This window comes from Neoarius graeffei, chromosome 20 (genome assembly GCF_027579695.1).
Source record: "Neoarius graeffei isolate fNeoGra1 chromosome 20, fNeoGra1.pri, whole genome shotgun sequence".
Taxonomy (NCBI): domain Eukaryota; kingdom Metazoa; phylum Chordata; class Actinopteri; order Siluriformes; family Ariidae; genus Neoarius; species Neoarius graeffei.
Window position 1 is genome coordinate 32407175 of NC_083588.1, and position 20012 is coordinate 32427186.

Here is a 20012-nt window from a genome sequence, read left to right on the forward strand (position 1 = left end):
TGGTGTCTAAAGCAACTCGTTTTATTTCCCTAACTTCATGAATTAAGGCATGTTCCCTGAAAACAATATAGTTCTTATTTAAAAGGACACAGCAGTAATACATGTATGTCAGTAGGAGTTGCAATATAAAAAAAAGAAACAGAAGACAACTACCATTACAAGGCATCAGGAAAAAAGTAAGAATATACATAAAAATATACAAAGAAACAATGGAAAATAAACAATATCAACCATCTCTAACAGATCCCTATCTATCTAAAAGTTACCTGAGAAAGTTTCATCACATTTATTAAGGCTGAATAATGGTTGTTCTTTGCATTGAGCCTGTTTGTTTCTGCAGGCTTTTTTTGTAACTCTGCAAGAGGCTGCAGGCAAATTCCCTGTTTTTAATGATGAGGTGTCAGGAGTCAGCGTCAATCACTGTAGAGTGTGCTTCAAACACAAAGACATGTTTAGTGTGCTTAAATGGTTTTGCCTGAATACTAGTGGAAGTTTCCTCTTGGCTCCGTGTTTGTCTTACTGTGTTTGTGTAAAGGTTTTTCTTTTTCACTTCTTTGGCCTTTGAGCTGCACAGGCTTAATCCAGTATTGGCTTATTCCACGTGGAATTTGTTTGAAGACCATAGTTTTTCTATTGTTCCTCAGTGTCACTGGAGAGACTAGAGCAGTATAATTCTTCGTGATGAATCTGAATCCCTTGGTCATTACTACTATCTGGTGATGTAGTAGTAGTAGTCGTAGTAATGTGAGGTAGTTCCTCATATTGAGGCAAGCCATTCACAGGCTGAGAGAGAACAACTTGGGGCATCACTGATGGTTGCATGGTGTTAAATGGGCCTTCTAAGGACTGAAGTGACTGAAGAGATTGGCGAACACTCTCCTCATATGTGGGTGGATTCTGTAAGACACAAACATGACAAAATGTTAATTTGTAAAATAAAAAATAAATCTAAAAAAAAATGCATGAACACTGTGGCAGCGCAGGCATGCCCAAGCGTTGGTTTGTGAATGGAGGGCGGGGCCAGGGAAGGTGAATGGCAAAGTCATTACACCTGTTGTCAATTAATGTTGTGTGTCTGTTGCAGTGACGGAGAAAAGAAAAGTAAGGAGAGAGCGAAGAGGGGGCAGCTCTTCCAACCAGAGCACCTGTATGTGTGTGAATAAGTGACAGTAAATGCTGAAAAGCAGTAAGAAAATAGCGAAAATAAAGCCTGTGTTGACACCATTCCCTGCCTGTCCGTGCTTCAGTATTCCTCCCCAGCTAGAGTTGTACTACACACTCGTTTAACAAAATGAACTCAGGAATTTCTCTGGAGTTTGTCTAATTGAGAAGACTAGGGCCAAAGGGATAGCATGGCTAAGCCTTGCCTCACTTTCAAAGAAAATATACATTTAAAAAAAAAAGTCAATTTTTGGTATCTGTTTCATCATATTTGTTATCAAATGGCTTGAACTGGAGGTTTTTTTTTTTTTTACATTTGTGCAACAACAGCACCACCAATGATTTTCAGTAAAAATACAGAGTTGTATGAAATTGAGGCTGGTGCTGATTTTTTTTCTAGCCCAGATTGTAGATTCATGCAACCTCTCACTGACAGCCATGTCCAGACAACCCCCCCCCCCCCCCCCAACCTGATTGGGGCTAATATACAGTGGTGCTTGAAAGTTTGTGAACCCTTTAGAATTTTCTATATTTCTGCATAAATATGACCTAAAACATCATCAGATTTTCACACAAGTCCTAAAAGTAGATAAAGAGGGGGGGGGCGCTGCTGAGCAGTTAATGGAGTAGGACGTGAGTTTGAGGGCTCCTGCCGATTTCGAGTTAAATTGTAATTAATCTGCGCTTTTTGGTCATAAAATTTGTCTAGTCTCACTTCGTTTCATTTTTTATTTGCAAAGTTAATCTTGGACGACGGTAAAATGGCCGGGAAGAGCGTAAAAACTCGCAACACTATTCAGACGCAACTGAGGCCTAGCCCGCAAGCTTCGACCACAGCCTCGAGTGACCCACCCAACCCCGCCGAGTCCGTCCCGTCGCAGGCTGGCCCTGACGTCGCCGCTCTCAAGTTCGAGTTGTTGGCTTCTTTGAGGGCTGACATCGCTGATATTTTTAAGAAGGAGCTACAGGCGACTCTTGGGGATGCTTTGTCAACTATCCAGCTCGACTTGCAAACCGTGAAAGCACAGTTGGCTAAGGATAAAGCTGATACGGATGCTAATGTGGCTACACTGAAAGGTACTGTTGTGGAGATGGAGAATGTACTCTCCGAGTGTACCGACGACATCGTCCAGATGAAAAGCGCCATCGAGTACCTCACTGCTCGCGTAGCCAAGCTGGAAGATAAGTGTGAGGATTTGGAGTCTAGGTCACGACGTAACAACGTGAGGATAATTGGAGTACCGGAGGGCCCCGACACTTGCACCACCACTGCTGTAGCTGCCATGCTAAAGGAAGCGTTCGCGTTGGAAAAGGAGCCGCTTTTGGACCGGTCCCACCGGACTCTTCAACCTAAGCCCAAGCCCGGAGAACGACCACGAGCTATTGTGTGCAGATTTCATTATTATAGTGATTGTGTGGACATTTTACGCCGCGCGAGAGAGCTCCGTGAAATTAAAGTCCAAGGTTTGACCATCTCAGTCTTCCCAGACCACACTGCAAAGATAGCCCGGGCTCGGGCTGCATTCAACGATGTCAGGCGGCAACTTCGTGGCATTGACGGTGTTCGATATGGGCTGTTTTACCCGGCGCGGCTTCGCATTACGTATAACGGAGTGGAGAAGGACTTTGTTTCAGCGGAGAAAGCCGGAGATTATGTCAAAAAGTTGACGGATGGGTGAGCTGTAATGACTCTTTTACACAGCCGATCTTTTTTACTCTTTATCGCACTCAGGCTTGATTTTTGCTCTATTGTTTACAGTTGTGGACTCAATCTCAAATTTGTCATTGCATTAATGAGGGTTTTTCCGACTTGATGCACTAACTAGGTTAGTGTAGCTTTTGTTTGTTGTAATATACGCCGTTTTTTTAAAAAAATGATTTATTTATATATATATAATTTATTTTCTTAGGAGTTATACACACTATTTTGGTTATTTAAAGAGCAATGGAAATTATTGTATTTTCATTACTTTTTTGGAGACTTTCGCAGTGCTGTGTATAACTTGGTTTGTTATTTAGAATATTTTCCTTTGCTGCCATACTGCCTGTATTTCTCGTGATCTCTATGGAAACTTGACGGGATGTTTATCATTGGTATTTTGGTGGAATGTTTTCTATCGGACGAAACAAGTCTTCGTGTGAGTTTTTTATATATATATATTGTAATTGTCATTTTGCGCATGCTGTTAATCTGATTTGAAATCGGTAGGAGTTTTCGGTTTTTTTTTTTCTTATTGTACTCTTGGTTTTTTCTCTTACTCCTGTTTGTTCTGCTTACTCTCCGAGTCGTTTTCACTTTGTTGTGGACGACCTTTTGTCACTTTGGGGAACACCGCTGTCTCCTTTGTTCTGGGGTTATGTGGAGACTTTGGGTGTATGTGTGTTTAGGGGTGTGTTGGGGGGAGGGTGTCCCACCACGGCTTGTTATGACTATCTGTATTTTTTTTTCTTTATTTACTTAAATGGTTAACCACAATAAATCAGGCACATCTCTCAGATTTATTACTTGGAATATTAGAGGCATGGGTAATCCTGTTAAGAGATCTAAGGTTTTTACACACTTGAAACGTTTAAACTCTGATATAGTATTTTTACAGGAGACTCACCTTCAGGTTAAGGACCATCACAGACTACATTGCCCTTGGGTGAGTCAGGTCTTCCACTCAAACTTTAACTCAAAAGCAAGAGGAGTCGCCATCTTATTTAGCAAAAAAGTACAGTTTACATCCACTAATGTCATTGCTGATAAGCATGGCCGTTACCTCATAGTTGCCGGAACATTAATGCAAAAAAAGGTTTTGTTGGTAAATGTGTATGCACCAAACTTTGACGATGTTGAATTTGCTAACAGATTATTAAGCAACCTCCCCTTTTTAAATACTCACCTGTTGATTTTCGGTGGGGATTTAAATTGCGTGTTTGACCCAAAGTTGGATCGGTCTAATCCCCGTAATCTGGCTCAATCTGGTATGGCTAAAACATTCTTTGATTTTATGAGGCAGAACGGTCTTGTTGACCCATGGAGATCTCGTAACCTCTCCATTAAAAAATTCTCCTTTTTCTCTCAGGTGCATCAATCGTATTCAAGGATTGATTATTTTTTTATAGATAGCACTCTTAATTCATGTGTAGTTTCCTCTGACTATTTAGGCATCGTAATATCTGACCATGCACCTTTGTTATTAGATATTCAATTATCTACTTACAGACGTAGCCCCCCACTTTGGTGATTTAACCCTCTTCTTTTGTCAGATAAGGAATTTTGTGACTTCATTTCAAATTCTATTGATGAGTTCCTTTCTTTCAATCAGAATGACTCCACTTCATGTTCATTGTTATGGGAGACATTTAAATCTTATATTAGAGGACAGATTATTTCTTATTCTGCGCTTTCCAATAAAAGGCTTAATGCTAGGCTTAAAGTACTTACTTCTGCGATTGGTGACCTTGATCAAAGATGCGGTCTGAACCCTTCTCCAGAACTTCTTAAACAGCGTTTAGATTTACAGGCAGAATTTGCTCTTATGTCAACTAAAGAGGCAGAGCGCTTGTTATTACACAGCCGCAGCTCATACTATGAGCATGGTGACAAGGCCAGTCGATTACTGGCACATCAATTACGGCGACAGGCCACTTCCCGATTGATATTTAGTATTAAAAATACGACTGGTATAATTACTACAGACCCTCAGGAAATTAATGCTACTTTCAAATCATTTTACTCATCATTATATAAGGCTGACGTCCCTGCAGACAATACTAGAATGAATGAATTTCTTCAGAATCTTTCTAATTCTACGATTGATTCCGACACTGCCAAACAATTGGACTCCCCTCTCTCTGTTGAGGAAGTGTCCAATTCAATTAAAGCTATGCAATCCCATAAAGCCCCTGGCCCCGACGGGTTTCCAATTGAATTTTTTAAAACATTTATTGGAAAACTGGCACCACTACTCTTATCAGTTTTCAACGAATCCTTGGAATCTGGTTCTTTACCACCAACCCTGACACAAGCCACTATAGCTCTCCTTCTTAAAAAAGATAAAGATCCAACTAGCTGTGGTTCTTACAGACCGTTATCTCTGCTTAATGCTGATGTGAAGGTGCTGGCTAAAGTAATCGCATCTCGTTTAGAGAACGTGCTCCCTTCTATTATATCTGAAGAGCAAAATGGTTTTATAATAGGACGCCAACTGTTTTTTAATACCCGTACACTTTTTAATATAATCTACTCCAAGTATTCATCTAAACTTCCTGAGATTGTAATTTCATTAGATGCTGAAAAAGCTTTTGATAGGGTAGAGTGGGAGTACCTGTTTGCAGTTCTGAAGAAATTTGGATTCGGTGATAAATTTATTTCTTGGATTCGCCTTCTTTACTCATCCCCAAAAGCTAGTGTCCATACTAACGATATCTACTCTGATTATTTTGTCCTGGGTCGCGGATGTCGCCAAGGCTGTCCTTTGTCGCCCTTGCTCTTTGCAGTCGCTATTGAGCCTTTATCTATTATACTAAGGTCCTCCCCTTTATTTAGAGGAGTCGTTCGAAATGGGATTGAATATAAATTATCGTTGTATGCTGATGATTTGTTATTGTATGTAACTGATCCTGCAACTTCTGTCCCTCCCGTTTTAAATATTCTGGAGAACTTCAGTTCGTTTTCAGGTTATAAATTGAATTTGGAGAAAAGTGAATGTTTTCCCATTAACACTGCAGCATGTTGCCTCCAACAGTCAGACTTGCCTTTTCATTTTAATTTGGCGGGGTTCAAATACCTAGGTATAAATGTGACACGTTCAATATCTGGCCTTGCAGCAGCTAATTTCACTCCTCTCATTTCAAAGATTACATCGGATATTCAAAGGTGGGGTAACCTACCCCTTTCGTTAATTGGCAGGATTAATGTTGTCAAAATGAATATTTTACCAAAATTCCTTTTCTTATTTCAGTCAATTCCTCTTTTTCTGCCAAAAAACTTTTTTGACTCCCTGGATAAGATAATTTCTTTTTTTATATGGGCTGGGAAATCACCAAGGGTTCGTAAATCTTTATTGCAGAGATGCAGACTTAGCGGTGGACTTGCATTACCCAGTTTTCAATCTTATTACTGGGCTGCTCACATTCATAAACTTTGCTACTGGTTACAATCTCCTGGAACCTGCTGGTGTAAATTAGAACTACCATCTTGTAGGGGATCCTCCATAGCCGCTTTACTCTATTCTTCTTTACCTACAAAACTCTCTTTATACACTGATAATCAAGTGGTTCTGAATACACTAAAGGTCTGGTATCAATTTAGACGACACTTTAAATTCACAGCCATATCTTCTTTGGGTCCTTTAAACAACAACCACTTATTTCCTTCATCACTCTTAGACTCAACATTCTCAGGGTGGTATGACAAGGGTATCAAACAATTTAAACACTTATATGTAGATGGCGTTTTCGATAGTTTTGCCAACTTGTCATCTAATTTTGGACTCCCTGCTACTCATTTGTTTCGCTATTTTCAAATTCGTAATTTTGTTTCTAAGTGTTTCCCTAATTTTCCCTCTGTACCTCCAGAGCAACCTTGGGAAAGCTTGCTCTCACGTTCTCCACATCAGAGAGGAATGATTTCAAATATATATAACTTCATTTTGGCATTAAACAGTCAGTCAAATGACAAAATTAAGAATGCATGGGAAAGGGAACTGGGAATTCAATTAACTGGAGAGGTCTGGGAACGCGCTGTAGGTAGGATACAGTCTACTACTTCTTGTGCTCGTCTTGGACTTATCCAATTCAAAGTTTTACACAGGGTCCATTTTTCCAAGTCAAGACTTTCTGAAATATATCCAGAAGTAGAAGATACATGTGATAAGTGCCATGGCTCTCCCTGTCACCTCAGCCATATGTTTTTTCTTTGCCCTGAGCTGAATAGTTTTTGGACAGGCTATTTTTCCATTATGTCCACTGTTCTTGGTGTAAATCTGCAGGCTTGCCCGTTGGTTGCCATTTTTGGGATTCCTGATGCCTCACTTGCACTGAATTCTATACAAAAGGATATTATTGCTTATACATCCTTACTAGCAAGACGTTCTTTACTGTTGCATTGGAAATCTGCTAAATGTCCTTCCATTTTCAGGTGGCTTAAAGACACCATGTTTTTCCTAAAACTGGAGAAAATTAAGTATACATTGAGAGGATGTACGGACAAGTTTTTTCACAAATGGCAACCCTTTATTTCATATTTCACTAATTTGGAGGTACTGCCCAACTGAGTGTGTCTGTTGTACTCAGGAATGCATCGGTAACCAGTATCATTTTTTTTTTTGTCAGGACGAGCCGTGGGAGATGGGAGGGGCGGGGGGTGGTAGGGTAGTGTTTTTTTTTGTTCATTGTTGTTTTGTTTTTTTGTTTTTTTTTTTTATATATATAATTGAAGTTTTCATGTGTATGTAAGTATGTATATATTATGTATATATATTTTGGTATATTGTATGTACATATGCATATACTGGTATGTATGTGTTTAACTATAAAAAATAAAAAAAGATTTAAAAAAAAAAAAAAAAAAAGTAGATAAAGAGAACCCAGTTAAACAAATGAGACAAAAATATTATACTTGGTTATTTATTTATCAAGGAAAATGATCCAATATTACATATCTGTGAGTGGCAAAAGTATGTGAACCTCTAGGATTAGCAGTTAATTTGAAGGTGAAATTAGAGTCAGGTGTTTTCAATCAATGGGATGACAATCAGGTGTGAGTGGGCACCCTGTTTTATTTAAAGAACAGGGATCTATCAAATGTCTGATCTTCACAACACATACTCATGGAAGTGTATCATGGCACGCACAAAGGAGATTTCTGAGGACCTCAGAAAAAGCGTTGTTGATGCTCATCAGGCTGGAAAAGGTTACAAAATCATCTCTAAAGAGTTTGGACTCCACCAATCCACAGTCAGACAGACTGTGTACATCTCATCTCATTATCTCTAGCCGCTTTATCCTGTTCTACAGGGTCGCAGGCAAGCTGGAGCCTATCCCAGCTGACTACGGGTGAAAGGCGGGGTACACCCTGGACAAGTCGCCAGGTCATCACAGGGCTGACACATAGGCTACATCCACACGACAACGGCAACGAGATGTTATTTAAAAATATATCGCGTCCAAATGGGCAACAATCAGTAAAATATCAGGTCCATATGGCAACGCAACGCTTGCTGAAAACGATGCAATACACATGCCACACCTCTAGGGGCGCTGTAAGACGGTCCCTTCGGAGACACCAGAACAATAGAAGAAGTAAGGATGCATATTAGCCACAAAGTCAGGAAAATCTGTTTGTAAAATTACATTATAATGACCAAATACAATGAAAAGTATTTTTCCAGTCTCACCTGTGAAAGGTAATCCCATGTGATCTCGTTTGGATGGCAAACCTGTTGGTACAGTTAAACGCAGCTAATCTTTATTCTCCGCTTTGACCTCTCCAAAATGGCGGCGAGGATGACCTATGATTCTACGCGGAAGGCGGCATCTTTAATGGTCCGGAATAAATTGAATGCTAATTAAATAATGATTAATTTGCTCCTCTACGCCCTTTTTGAGGAATGTATTGTAGGACTTAAACCCACATCTGAAGAGGTGAGATCGCTCTTTTTTTCTCTATTTTTGCTGGCGGGATTGACTCACTCTCTCTCTCTCACTTTGCACCATTACACAATAAATATTCACAGTGAAAATATTTTGTAAGCGCGTTTCATGAACCAAGTTATAGGATTTGTTGACAACTCGCATCGCAATGAGAAGATCATTGGCACTACTGGTGTTAAGAATCAGACCATTTCATAAATGAATATTTTGCTGTAGAGCTGCAGTGTTTGTACAATTGCATGTTTTTGCTTCACTATTACTGTCACTATTCTGCTTCTTGCATTACTACTGTGAACTAACACTGAACATAATAATAATAATAATAATAATAATATCCAAGCTCGTGTTTCACTCTCACTAGTGCTCTGTAAGGCTTTTTCCTGGTGATATTCGTTACACTTCTACCCGGCGTGAAGCACTCACAGTCATGTGGTTGTGACGTCATCGTAAACAAATCCGTTTTACTCATCCAGACGACTTCACAACGGCAACGTTGCCAGATCTTTCCACTCTGGAACCCGTTCTCAAAAAGATTGCGTTTTGGGCACCCAAAACGCCGGTGCCGTGTGGACGCCAGGCCTAAACGATAAGCAATTGTATCGGAGTCACCTGAATCCGTTGCCGTGTGGACAGGGCCATAGACACAGACAACCATTCACACTCACATTCACACCTATGGTCAATTTAGAGTCACCAGTTAACCTAACCTGCATGTCTTTGGACTGTGGGGGAAACCGGAGCACCCGGAGGAAACCCATGCGGACACGGGGAGAACATGCAAACTCCACACAGAAAGGCCCTCACTGGCCACGGGGCTCGAACCCGGACCTTCTTGCTGTGAGGCGACAGCACTAACCACTACACCACCGTGCCACCCAGACTGTGTACAAATGGAGGAAATTCAAGACCATTGTTACCCTCCCCAGGAGTGGTCAACCAACAAAGATCACTCCAAGAGCAAGGTGTGTAAAAGTTGGCGAGGTCACAAAGGACCCCAGGGTAACTTCTAAACAACTGAAGGCCTCTCTCAGATTGGCTAATGTTAATGCTCATGAGTTCACCATCAGGAGAACACTGAACAACAATGATGTGCATGGTAGGGTTGCAAGGAGAAAGCCACTGCTCTCCAAAAAGAACATTGCTGCTCATCTACAGTTTGCTAAACATCACATGGACAAGCCAGAAGGCTATTGGAAAAATGTTTTGTGGATGGATGAGACCAAAATAGAACTTTTTGGTTTAAATGAGCAGCGTTATGCTTGGAGAAAGGAAAACACTGCATTCCAGGATAAGAATCTTATCCCATCTGTGAAACATGGTGGTGGTAGTATCATGGTTTGGGCCTTTTTTGCTGCATCTGGGCCAGGATGACTTGCCATCATTGATGGAACAATGAATTCTGAATTATACCAGCGAATTCTAAAGGAAAATGTCAGGACATCTGTCCATGAACTGAATCTCAAGAGAAGGTGGGTCATGCAGCAAGACAACGACCCTAAGCACACAAGTCGTTCTACCAAAGAATGGTTAAAGAAGAATAAAGTTAATGTTTTGGAATAGCCAAGTCAAAGTCCTGACCTTAATCCAATCAAAATGTTGTGGAAGGACCAGAAGTGAGCAGTTCATGTGAGGAAACCCACCAACATTCCAGAGTTTAAGCTATTCTGTACGGAGGGATTGGCTAAAATTCCTCCAAGCCAGTGTGCAGTACTGATCAACAGTTACTAGAAATGTTTAGCTGCAGTTATTGCTGCATAAGGGGGTCACACCAGATACTGAAAGCAAAGGTTCACATACTTTTGCCACTCACAGATATGTAATATTGGATCATTTTCCTTCATAAATAAATAAACAAGTATAATATTTTTGTCTCATTTGTTTAACTGGGTTCTCTTTATCTACTTTTAGGACTTGTGTGAAAATCTGATGATATTTTAGGTCATATTTATGCAGAAATATAGAAAATTCTGAAGGGTTCACAAACTTTCAAGCACCACTGTATGTGAGCCTACTTCTCTGACACATCCATAACAAGTCATCAGCAGGTATTGAGAAGATGCATGTGAAATACAACAACTGTCAGAAACAGGGGTACAGTAGGAGTCCATTTCTGTCCCCCAAGGTGCAATCTACACTAATGTACCCCCCAGGGGTCATTACTGGACCTCAAGGTAACTATGTGTACCTTTTTAGGGTCAAAAAGGTACATACATGTTCCTAAGTGGCATTTAAAGGGTATAAATAAGTACCTTAGAGGGTCCTGCCCCTCTAAGGTACTTATTTGTACAAGCCATTGTACCCCTAAAGATACAGTAATGTACTTTATCTTTTGAGAGTGCAGCGAGTGTGATGAAAGCAAGCGAAGTGGATTACTGTCTTGATTGCTAAGTTCTCAGAATGCATCTGGAGGAGAAAGCAGAAATAAACAGACTAAGCAAACATTTTCCAATCAAAGTACAAATTACACAAAGCGACAAATGATGATGAAAGCGCGTGTTGTGTGGTTTGACTGAAAGAGCTGGCAAATGCTTTTGTTTTTCATTTGCTTACTATTTAGTAAAGACACTGCATGATTATGGACTTGATTAAAAAAAACAGAAAGTACAAATGGCCTTGAAAGCCTGTCTTTCAATGTGTGTGTGTGGGGGGGGGGTCTTATGTTTTCCAACAAGACCCCATGCTATACAGCTCAACCATAACAATGGTTGATACTGAAATAATATTGATACCATGTAACTGATGAGTAGTCAAATTCTTTGACCCCCCCATTCAATATCATGACCAGTAGTCACTACAGAAGACATTCATAACTTGTTTATCAGATTATGTATGTTAGTCAGTGTCAGAGAGGTTTATAATATAATTGCTGCCATGGATATTAGTGAACTGCCATGTCTCCAAACATTAACACTTTCTGTAATATTTACATAATACATCTGCATGGTAATTTATGTCACTGGTCAGCTCCTGCCTGGACTTACAGCTGATATTTTCTTCCTTTTCTCTCTGTTGAGTCACCCTATATTTTGCTTTAAAATGTAGGATGTAGAGTATAGCAGTAGCCTTTGGTTTTGGTCCAGACAATTAGGCACAAGTTAATACCTCTATGAATGAGGGAAACGTTCCGTAAGTGACGAAATGAGGGGGCGGATTGGTCCACCAATTGATAGGGTCACAGGGAGGAGTATAGAAAAGAACAATCAAGCACATTCTATTCTGCTGTTTACTTTTCAGCATTCATTGTGTTTGACAGGCCTTTTTTTCCCTCCATTAGTTCATGCACTCATGTGGAACTCCCCAGTTATAGAGTGCCTTACAAACCTGACATCAAAGGCTACTGAAATGAACACCATGGCAACAGAGCCAGTGAGCAGCTGTTTGCATCTGCGTGACTGTGACATGTTCATGACAGTGTAGAAAAAACTGAGAACAAAATCCATTATCATTTTGTCCAATTACAGAACAGACAGGAGTGATAACTCTGGGTTAACATGGGGGCACAAACTCTACTGATTCGATTATTATGATTCACCTCAGAGGTGAACTGCGCTTTCATAAACATGTCTGGTGAAAGGGCCTCACCTCTGCTGTCGTGGGTTCATTCAGACCAAAACGGTCTGCGATCATCATGTGAATCTGCCGCTGTCGGTCCTTCTTACGCACGCTCTCATAGGAGGGCAGATGAGGCAGGGATGGGTCCATGGGTGGGAGGCAGTATGTGCTTGGCATGCCCACGTAGAACAGCTGCCCTGACTGAAACATGGAAAGATTTTTGACTATAACAGAATGAAAGCAAATGGAAAATATTAGAAAACTAGCTCAATGAGGGAAGGCATCACTCTTCAAGATATTTTACCTGTGGGTTGATGTTATCAAGATTTTCAAAGTTTTGAGGTAAATCAGTGCAAGGTGAGCCCACCAAAGTTTGCCTGCTGCTGTAGTGTTGAGAGGAAGGATCCTGCAAGGAACATGTTTACACTTAAATGTTAACAAGGCTTCAGACAAAGGTCCAGATTTATTAAGCAGGGCAAATGAGCGTGAGGCCGCAATTAAAAATAAAGTGCTGATGGGAATGGCCAGTACTGCTTGTGATCTACTGACAAGGTGCAAATTAATGAACACAGGCACAGTTGGTTCATTTTAATAATGGCCAACACAATCTACCAAAAAGAGTGCAAATTAGGATAGGGTCACAAACAGGGACAGAATAACATGGCCTGCTAACTGATATGTTCTGATAATGTCTTTTTCTGGCATTCCAAATCACTTAACATTAGTAGATAAAATTCTCTCCCTTCTCCCCCATACTCTCTTTTTTGTGTGTGCGTGCAGTGGGACTTTCACAAAACACATAAAATATACTTTGACGAGAAAATATTAGTCTGAGCAAATAAAAATCTATTCTGTGCTCGCTCAATCTCTGCACTGAGAGACACCTGTGCACACACTCACAGTGTCTCTCTCGCTGTCTCAACATCTTGAGGTCAAGTACAAAATTAAGACATGCTTTTTTCTGTGTTAAATAATAATGTAATTAGCAGTAAATGGACTACTGCAAACCTTAGTAAATCACGTTGCGTGATTGATTCATTTAAATACTCTCCTCCCCCAAAATTTTCAGTCTGAAAGGGAAACACCAATAAATACATATGCAATGAGGTCAGCTGCAAAAATAACTTTGTCCACACCTTTCCATCACTAAGTTTTCACTATAAATCCCAACAGTAGTTTGTTAATGCCAAAAGAGGGTTTGTGTTGACATAAATCTGGCCCAAAGTGTTTTGTTTGTATTTTGCTTAAATTTTTCCATTGCCACTCCCATATCTGTAGCTGTCCCATGATTTTTGTGTAATCCTAAGTTGTCAGATTGGTGGCTTTTAGACAAGCACTGTAGCATTACACACACTAAGGTTTTTAATTTAAAAAAAAAAAAAATCACTCTGACAGAAGTCTTTGGCTGCAACGGCACCAAATCAATGAGCACATCACTTAACACCCTGTAAAACCACAATCTCAACTTAGAACTAAATCAGTTTGAAAATCATATAGTACTATAAAGGCAGTATAAGACAATATTTAAGAGGTTACTATATTCACCTCGGGTACGAATGACTATGGCTATAAACTGAACATGACTAAATGAAATGAACATGACTATAAATTCATGTTCCTTACAAAGTTAAGTCTAGATCGCATTAGGGATCTTTGGTCAGTCATAAATTATGGTACCACTGACTAGACCACCAAGAGACTTCCTCGCAGCCACCCGCCCCCATGCCAAATGTGATTAGGGCTGGCCACCACTCTATGATCCTGGGGAATCCTTCTGTCTCAGCCAGACATTAGGTGATTACCCCACGTCTAAATGGGAGTCTTTGTTTCCAGAGACAATGCTGCATCACACTGGGTCATCCATGGCCCTTAGTAACCAACCCCAAGGCTAGTCTTTTAAAGGCTTTGCCCTGTTCCTTGCTTGTTTCTCCAGCAGGTACCACTTAACGAGCATGCTGTTTTATAGCCACGTATGTCACTCTTGGAGAAGTCGTTTCTCAGCTAATGCAGCATACAAATGCATTCAGAATTGGATCATTTGAGGTGGTCTGAGGTAGCGTATCTCCTATAATGTGAGTTCTGTTCCTCATGAGGCGGTCATGACTGCTCTACAGTCCATTAAAACACGTAATGAGCTGCATCAAAACACTGACTTCAACAGTGACGTCACTCGCTATGACGTGCTCTGACCTTTCCCACTGCTCCCCCAACCAGAACTAAGAGAGAGACACATTTGGGAAAAGCAAGGTCAGGGGTTACTTTCTCTCAGTGGTTCACACTTTCAAGAGTCTTAGCTGTTTCAAGAAAAAAAGAGAGTCATCCCTTTGTGTGGCACCCTGATTCAGGCGGTGTGAAAAAGCACAAGCGTGTAAAATCAAGACCGAAGTTGGGGGACAATCTCTTCAGTGGTGTGCCTTTTTCAGAGCCCAAACTAAAATCGAGCTTTTGTCTCTATGATCCTCCCCCTCAGGAAGACCCACAGGAAAGTCTTGCTACCATTTATGGAAAAACTAAATAATTAAGATTTAAGTATGTAAAAAAAATCCTAAATTGAACAGATTCCTCTTTAATGAATCTGTTGGTATCAGAAATTAATAAATGGTATTACTCTTCAGCTCATCATTACAGCATTATGAAGTGTTATATGCAGGTGTCACGATAGGTATTAGGTGCCTTTTCCTATTCATGTAATAATATTGGGACAAAGTGGTTACAAAGGTAACCTCTGCTTCTTCCTGACATGTAACATAAGCACGTTCATACCAGAGCCACACACTGAGCAGGAAGTGGCAATGTGTTTCCTCTGGGTTAGAGTAAGAGTGGAGAAAAACTGTCTCTGTTCTACTGAGATAAGCTCTAAGATCCTCCTGGACTTTCACAAGATTAACACTAAGCAGGAAGAGGAAACTCTAAAGATGTTATGTGTTAAGCTGTGGGCTGCAAGAGGGGGCACACGTCCTGTCCAACAATAGCACAGGTTCAAACTGACCCGTGATGTGTTTAATTACATGATGTAAACAAAATAAATAAAATTGTGAAAGATGGATATTTTTTTATCAACGACTGCTGATGTGCCAAGTATTGCAAGAATCAGACCTGCTATCTTATGAATGCAGAAAACATTCAGAAAGAAACACTTATCACATTTCTGTACTGCACAAGCAGGCATTTTTCTCTCCCAGCAAAGTGGATTTCATTCATGAGTTAATTAGGAAAGTTTTCACAAACTGATGTTTCAAGGCAGGAAAAAATACAGACACAGAAACAAAAGAATGAAAGATTGAAGACTTCTGCATAATGATACACTGATCAGCCATAACATTAAAACTACTTGCAGGTGATATGAATAACATTGATTATATCGTTACTTACAATGGTACCTGTTAAGAGGTGGAAAGTGGGCAAGGTAGGAAAAGTGGGTAAGTGTAAGGACCTGAGCCACTTTAACAAGGACCAAATTGTGATGGCTAGATGACTGGATGTAGAGCATCTCCAAAACAGCAGGGCTTGCAGTTGTTATTACCTTCCAAAAGTGATCCAAGGAAGGACAACTGGTGAACTGGCGACAGGGTCATGGGTGCCCAGGGCTCACTGATGCACGTTGGGAGCGATGGCTAGCCCGTCTGGTCAGATAGATCCCATAGAAGAGCTACTGTAGCAGAAATTGCTGAAAATGGTAATGCTGTTGATGACAGAAAGGTGTCAGAGCACACAGTGCATCACAGCTTGCTGTGTATAGGGCTGCATAGCACTATGAGAAGAAGGCAAGCTGGCGGAGTGTGATGCCCTGGGCAATGTTCTGCTGGGAAACCTTGGATTCTGGCATTCACATGGATGTTATTTTGACGTACCACACGTACCACATACCTAAACATTGTTGCAGACTAAGTATACATCTTCATGGCAATGGTATTCCCTACTGGCAGTGGCTTCAATCCGCAGGATAATGTGTCCTGCCACACTGCAAACATTGTTCAGAAACATGACAAAGAGTGTTGATTTGGCCTTTAAATTCTTCAGATCTCAATTTGATCAAGGATCTGTAGGCTGCACTGGACAAACAAGTATGACCCACAGAGGTCCCACCTCGCAATTAAAGGACTTGCTGCTAATGTATTGGTGCCAGATACCACAGCATACCTTCAGAGGTGTTGTGGAGTCCATGCCTTGACATGTGCAGAGGTGGACAAAGTATCCAACTTCATTACTTAAGTCAAAGTACAGATCCCACTGGTCAAATGTTACTCCAATACAAGGGAAAGTTGTACAGTCAAATTTTTACTTAAAGCCTCACTCACAACCCGCCGTAAGTGTTTTGGACATGCACGGGTCGCACGGTTTGGTTGCTTGCAGCCGTGCCGCAGGGTCGCGGTGAACCCGGGGGAAAGTTTGGGGGAGGAGTAGGGGCAAAGTACTTGTCAAGTACAGGTTGCACACCTGACTTCCTCGAGACATGGGAAAAATTGTGCCATTAGCCCGTGGAAAGCATACGCTTTCCACGGGCTAATGGCACAATTTTTCCCATGTGATCAGTGACGTGTTCACTAACGTGTGTGATCAGTGTGTGTTCAGTGAGAGTGGAGTGCATGTGACTTGCATTTTACCAGTTTCCTGTGCTCCGAGTACGGGCTGCACTTGTGAAGCATGTGCGACGCACGTGATTAGCACGTTACAATCACTCATAACTTGCGTGTGATGCAAGCCAGGAGTGGGTATAAAACCAGCGTGTCTGCAGCATTCTGCATCTGTCTTTCGACTGAAGAACATTGGATATTTTGTGGGAAAAATTAAAAAAAATTTCAGTTTAAAGCTTAGAAAATGGGGCCCAAGAAGAAGCGAGCAAAAGTGAAGTAACCCAGCCTGAAACAGCAGAGGGGGAGGAAGAGGAAGAGTTTGATGATGATGGTAGCAGCACCGGCAAGCCCTGCACGGACAGGGAGAAGTGTGCCTTCAAGCCGGCAGAAGGCACAGCACCCCACCAGAGGGATTTTCACAGGTAAATACACATGCTTTAAACATTCATTTCAATATCTATATGCTTATGTAATTAATATGCTGATTTTCATGTATGTTTCAGCTAACGATGCCCAGAAGTGAGGACATTGCAATCCCATCATCATTGTCAGGCCATTGTGTCATGCTCAGTGATAAGGACAAGGACATCCGACACCCCATCCCACCACTCAGCAGGAGTAGGAGCAGGACAGCAGCTCGGAGTCAAAGTGTGTTTCAGTGCTCAAACTGTTGGGCTATTTAGTTGGGATTTTTTACAATGTAATAAAATGTGTTATTCCCTTATACTCATGTTTTATTATTTGACGTTTGCATGGTAAATTAAACATATACCCAAAAAAAAAACAGCAAATGAGGTGGTCTTCTTCCTTTCTACAACGCTACACGCTACGATCAGTTCCTTGGTTCCTCCCCAATATATATACCCAGAGTCTTGCCCCTCATGTCACGTGCAGGTCGCGTGTGCTGCGTGCACACCACACATAGGGGTAGAAAGTGAGATATACTTCTGTCTTGCGGGCCGCATAAATAGCAAGTGTGGAATACTTGTGTAGAACTTCTGAGGCACGTCACTCATACAATGACCATGCGTCACTCATGCGTCTTACTGTCATCGCAAAAAGCCCCTACTAGCCGTGCTGCTGACTTGGTTCAGGCATACAAAAGGAATATGGGTCCCGCACGTAGTGTATTTGTTCTTGATTTGTCACAAGACCCGTAGAATTTGCATGTGCAGGACCAAAAGTCTCCGCGGGCAGTCTGCGACCTTCTACGGCGCTGAACACACGCAAGTGTCGTGCAAGTGTCAAGCACAGTTTTGCCAAATTTTTTACCGCAGACCACCCATAGCAGCACGTACGGCGGGTTGTGAGTGAGGCTTTAATTAAAGTACTGAAGTACTTGCTTTTAAAAATACTTACATCTTACATACAATACTGTCCATCTCACAGGTTGAGCACGTGCAAGTGTATAAATTCATGCATGTATGAATCTGTCTGTGGAATTATGGTGGGTTAAATGTTAAGCTAGCTAGTCAGTGAAGCTCAAAATCATATTGGGTAGCTAACGTTACTAGAAAAGAAACATTTCTACATTTTGTTTATATGGCAAGATTATGCTAAAACATTTCTGAAAGCACTTCAGATAAGTTAACGTTATTCATGTTAGCGTAACTCCATTTTTACATGCTAACTAACAGTGTCCAAGTTAACTAGCTATGTGTTAATGCTAGCCGCAGAGGTGGACAGTAATGAAGTACATTTACTTGAGTACTGTACCTAAGTACACTTTTTGAGTATCTGTACTTTACTTGAGTATTTTTTTTTTTTGGCAACTTATGACTTTAACTTCACTGCATTTGAAAGACAAATATCATACTTTTTACTCCACTACATTTCTATTAAGGTCCTCATTACTCGTTACTATGAAGTGGCTTTGAAAGTGGATGTTTTTTTCTTTTCTTTTCCAAAACGTGATTTGTTTTTTCGCAGGTGACACTGAGACAGCCTATCAGTAATCACTAGGGTCACGTCACGTCCATAGACTGGATAAAATCAAGATCAGTGATTTCTCCACAGCATTATTTAACACGCTCAGTTGATGGCAGAATGGAAGGAGGCAGTTTTTCTGGGGAATGCATGCACCCATGGTTCTATAGCTAGAACCCATGTTTCAGTTTTCTGAAATTAATAAAGAGTTGTTTCGTTTTAAATGTTTGCTTTGTTTGCCTAAAACTGACCACATCACAGCCTACAAAAACTCGCGGTCCAACCTGCGGAAGCATATTGAGGTATGTAAACATTTTATTCCAAGAAAAAGCTTGCAATTAAGTTGTCTGTGCTTTTAGAGCTAGCGATAATGTTGCAATAGCTATGCAGTCTGGTTAGTCAAATGACTTTCCATGGATTTTCCCGCCAAGTTGCCATTGCCTTGTCCATAGCTAATGTTAACACATAGCTAGTTAACTTGGACACTGTTAGTTAGCATGTTAACACAGAGTTACGCTAACATGAATAACGTTAACTTATCTGAAGTGCTTTCAGAAATGTTTTAGCATAATCTTGCCAAATAAACAAAATGTAGAAATCTTTCTTTTCTAGTAACATTAGCTACCCAATATGATTTCGAGTTTGAAAAGATTTTGCTAGCATGTCAGGTGGAGCTTCACTGACTCCACAGGCGGATTCATACATGCATGAACACATACACTTGCACACGCGCGCACATGAGACCTGTGAGATGGACAGTATTGTACTAGTCAGTCACAACAAATTGCTGGAATTTTTTGTTTTGATGTCAGATGATGGTCTTGCACTTTTTTTTATGTCTTGCTTAAAGCAGTGTTGCTGTTGGGCAGTTATTAAGCTCAAGGTGTGGACCTGAGTTTTAATCAGGTTGGATTGTCCTTTTTATTTTCTGAGCAAGCTGCATTTACAGCTATTCCACTGCCTTCCTGATTAACATGTGCACACACTGCCAGAGCTGTGTCAGAACACTACCATGCTGCTTTGTGGGGGTGGGGAGGAGGGTTACAATTTAAAAAAAATGAAAATAACAATGGCTCTTTTTCAGTTCAGTTGTGTTTCATTTTGTAACATTCTACCAGGCATTTATTCTACAGGTTCTACAAGTTAGTCAGTAAATCC

General features: G+C 40.8%; 1 protein-coding gene and 1 long non-coding RNA gene across 3 annotated transcripts in view; one reads left to right on the forward strand and one right to left on the reverse strand.

Annotated features, from left to right (window-relative positions):
- Positions 1–255: 255 nt before the first annotated feature.
- Positions 256–20012, reverse strand: part of si:ch73-364h19.1 (uncharacterized) — a 28462-nt gene continuing 8705 nt past the window's right edge. For both annotated transcript variants that reach the window (XM_060902578.1, XM_060902579.1), the window contains exons 3-5: positions 12659–12760; positions 12385–12555; positions 256–897 (exon numbers count right to left, since the gene is read on the reverse strand). In XM_060902578.1, coding sequence (XP_060758561.1) covers positions 631–897; positions 12385–12555; positions 12659–12760 — 540 coding nt within the window. In that variant the 3' untranslated portion in view covers positions 256–630. The remainder of the gene's footprint in view (positions 898–12384; positions 12556–12658; positions 12761–20012) is intronic.
- LOC132869241 (uncharacterized) lies at positions 17074–17652 on the forward strand. The gene is made up of 2 exons (XR_009650927.1): positions 17074–17350; positions 17432–17652. It is a non-coding gene; the product is annotated as an uncharacterized LOC132869241 (long non-coding RNA).